The 2500-nt window shown below is 47.7% G+C and overlaps 2 protein-coding genes across 2 annotated transcripts in view; both read right to left on the reverse strand.

Annotated features, from left to right (window-relative positions):
- klf1 (Kruppel like factor 1 (erythroid)) overlaps positions 1-2500 on the reverse strand; it is a 165735-nt gene that overhangs the window by 37581 nt on the left and 125654 nt on the right. The gene's annotated exons all lie outside the window — the stretch shown is intronic.
- palm3 (paralemmin 3) overlaps positions 1-2500 on the reverse strand; it is a 20646-nt gene that overhangs the window by 4747 nt on the left and 13399 nt on the right. The window contains exons 4-5 of the mRNA XM_083693395.1: positions 1360-1490; positions 1011-1083 (exon numbers count right to left, since the gene is read on the reverse strand). Coding sequence (XP_083549521.1) covers positions 1011-1083; positions 1360-1490 — 204 coding nt within the window. The remainder of the gene's footprint in view (positions 1-1010; positions 1084-1359; positions 1491-2500) is intronic.

A 2500-nucleotide genomic window follows, 5' to 3' on the forward strand; every position in this document is an offset into this window, starting at 1 on the left:
GAAACTGAACTTCAAAGTGACAGTTCACAATGGGGACTTCACAAAGGGATCTCAAGAAGGGGTCCAGATTAGGTTTTTTTCCGCCTTCAAACCTAGATCTTCTCCTTCAAAGGGTTTTTTGAGTGGGAGGCGAGTGGAGGACAAAGCAGAACGTGAGGAATAATTTTTTCGAACAATTGAGAAAGGCGTACCGGCTCGCACTAAAACCATGACCCCGGTGAATATTGTGTCAGTAGCCGTGGGAGTCTTGTCATCAAGTAGACAGAGTAAAATACAGCCATATGCTTTCAGAGTAGAGTGGGCGTGTGAGATTGAGGGTTAAAGGCTGGCTATCTATAAAGCGCAATGTCCCTTCTGCACTCACAACCCACTAGGGGGAGCAAGTGAGCTTGACCTACCTACCTACTACTCATGGGTAGCCCATTGAATGCAGGATACTACAGATATCAAGGGCATCCTACCACCCACTCTAAATGTCTAACGTAGAGCAGAAATTGTACATACGGTAGATATGGGAGGATGTTACGAGGGCTTAATCTGCCCTGCAACCAAAAGACAATCTAAGAGGCAGTCTTCTGCTCCTCTATAACCAGTCAAAATGGAAGGCTCTGTTTACGTTGTAGGTCGATTAAACAACCTCCAAAACCAAGGTTAGGCATAAAACAAACGCTTACAGAACAGTGGAGATTCAGGGAGATTTCTTTGTTCTGGTATAAAAAGGACATCAATGCCAGCAGTCATGCTTGCCGTGAGGAGAAACAATAATTCAGGAGCCTCTGAAGTGCCGTATTGTTTATGCAAAGGCTCACTGTTATGAAGTTCCTGTTTCTGAACACAAGGTGCTACATCAAAGCACCGTTTACTGGAAAATACATTATTCATCCTAGGAACGGCAGTCAGAACTTGAGAGGAATTTTCTTAATGGAAGGTGATGGTTGTACTTGTTCAACATATAATCCAGCCCTTTATACAAGAGTGTGTGGTTTTGTGTGTGTGTGTGTGTGTCTCACAGTTTGGCCATCTTCCATCTGTTCCTTCAGCTTTTCTCCCTCCTCAACCAGCCGCTGACTCTCTGTCTGCAACCTGATAGAGATAGAGACACAGACACAGACACACACACACACACACACACACACACACAGCATTCCATAATAAGGCCACATCAAAAACTCATCACTTTACTTTGAAACTCAGGTTTTTCTTGGGTGGCAAGCACAAACCTCTGACTTCAACCTTAATGAAGTAAGTGACGATAAGCTTGCACTGATAAATACAGTCCTATCAACACCAACAGTACTCAAACCCCCGTGGGCTCTATAAGGGTTGTGGTGAGTGTGTGGGGTGACAATGTGTTCCTACTTGTCTTCGAGCTCCTGGGCCTGGGAGCCCCAGAGTGGGGAGCGAGGACTCCCACTGGTGGGGGAGCAAGGACTCTCACTGGTGGGGGACGAGGGGCCCTCCATCAACCACTGGTCTCTCAGAGACTTCCTCTGGAGGAGAGAGAGAGAGAGAGAGAGGGGGGGGGGGGGGGAATCATATACTGTACTTACAAAGTCATACATAGACATTATGACCCCCTCCACCCCCCCAGAGTACAAATCTCTCCACTATATCATCACTTCTCTTCCACCCTTTTGACCCTTTCTCTACAACAGGTGTCCCTTCCCTTTAACCCCAATACACAGACACACACACAGGAACCTCTCTCTCCCTCCCCCTCCCTCCCTCCTTCCCCCCCCCACCCCACCCTCAGCCTCTTAACCTCTCTCACCACCTCAGCTGGAGGTGCACCGGCCCAGAGAGGAAGTCTGCTGTGAGCACTTCCTTCCTGGTGCAGCGAGCATAGGTCCTCAGACTGACAACGTGTTCGGAACACAGCTCCGCTCTGCAGCCCCAGAGGGCCAATATCACACAGCCTACAGGCTGTGGCAACTTCAAAGCAGGTGTGACTGTGTGACCAGGCTTGAAACCCCCCCCCTAAAAAAACAGATTTCTTTCATCTTAATGAGACTAACCTGGATAAAGAAAGGTTGAATATCAACGGGGAAAAGGGACTTCTAGAGCCTCTTTAAAAAGCAGTTGAAGTACAGTAAGACCCGTTTTTTTCACGACCAGGAAGTCTTAGCCGCTTGAGTTGCGTGCTTTTGTTCTTGTTATTCCGCCTTACATCATTTCAACGGCGTAATTGAAAGATCTTCTGAGCGATATGAAGGAGAATGAGACGCCTGCTATTGACCTCTGGAAGGAGGTTTAGAGAGTGCCGGTGAAAGCCATTGAGAGGCCGCGAGGGACACAGAGCGGGTTTTGTTCAACATCTGAGTAGACAGAGTGGTTTCTGTGGTGCTTTTCAGATTGGCAGATTACTGTGTACAGGAGTACACTCTAGTTTACAGTGCGGCTACACACTGCTACATAGCCCGAGGGTGCGGTCACCTGAAACCGTTTAACACCTCTTAATAGTGGAGGGGAGGGGAAAGTATTTCGTATTTATAATGTAGTG

Source organism: Argentina silus (genome assembly GCF_951799395.1).
Source record: "Argentina silus genome assembly, chromosome: 22".
Taxonomy (NCBI): domain Eukaryota; kingdom Metazoa; phylum Chordata; class Actinopteri; order Argentiniformes; family Argentinidae; genus Argentina; species Argentina silus.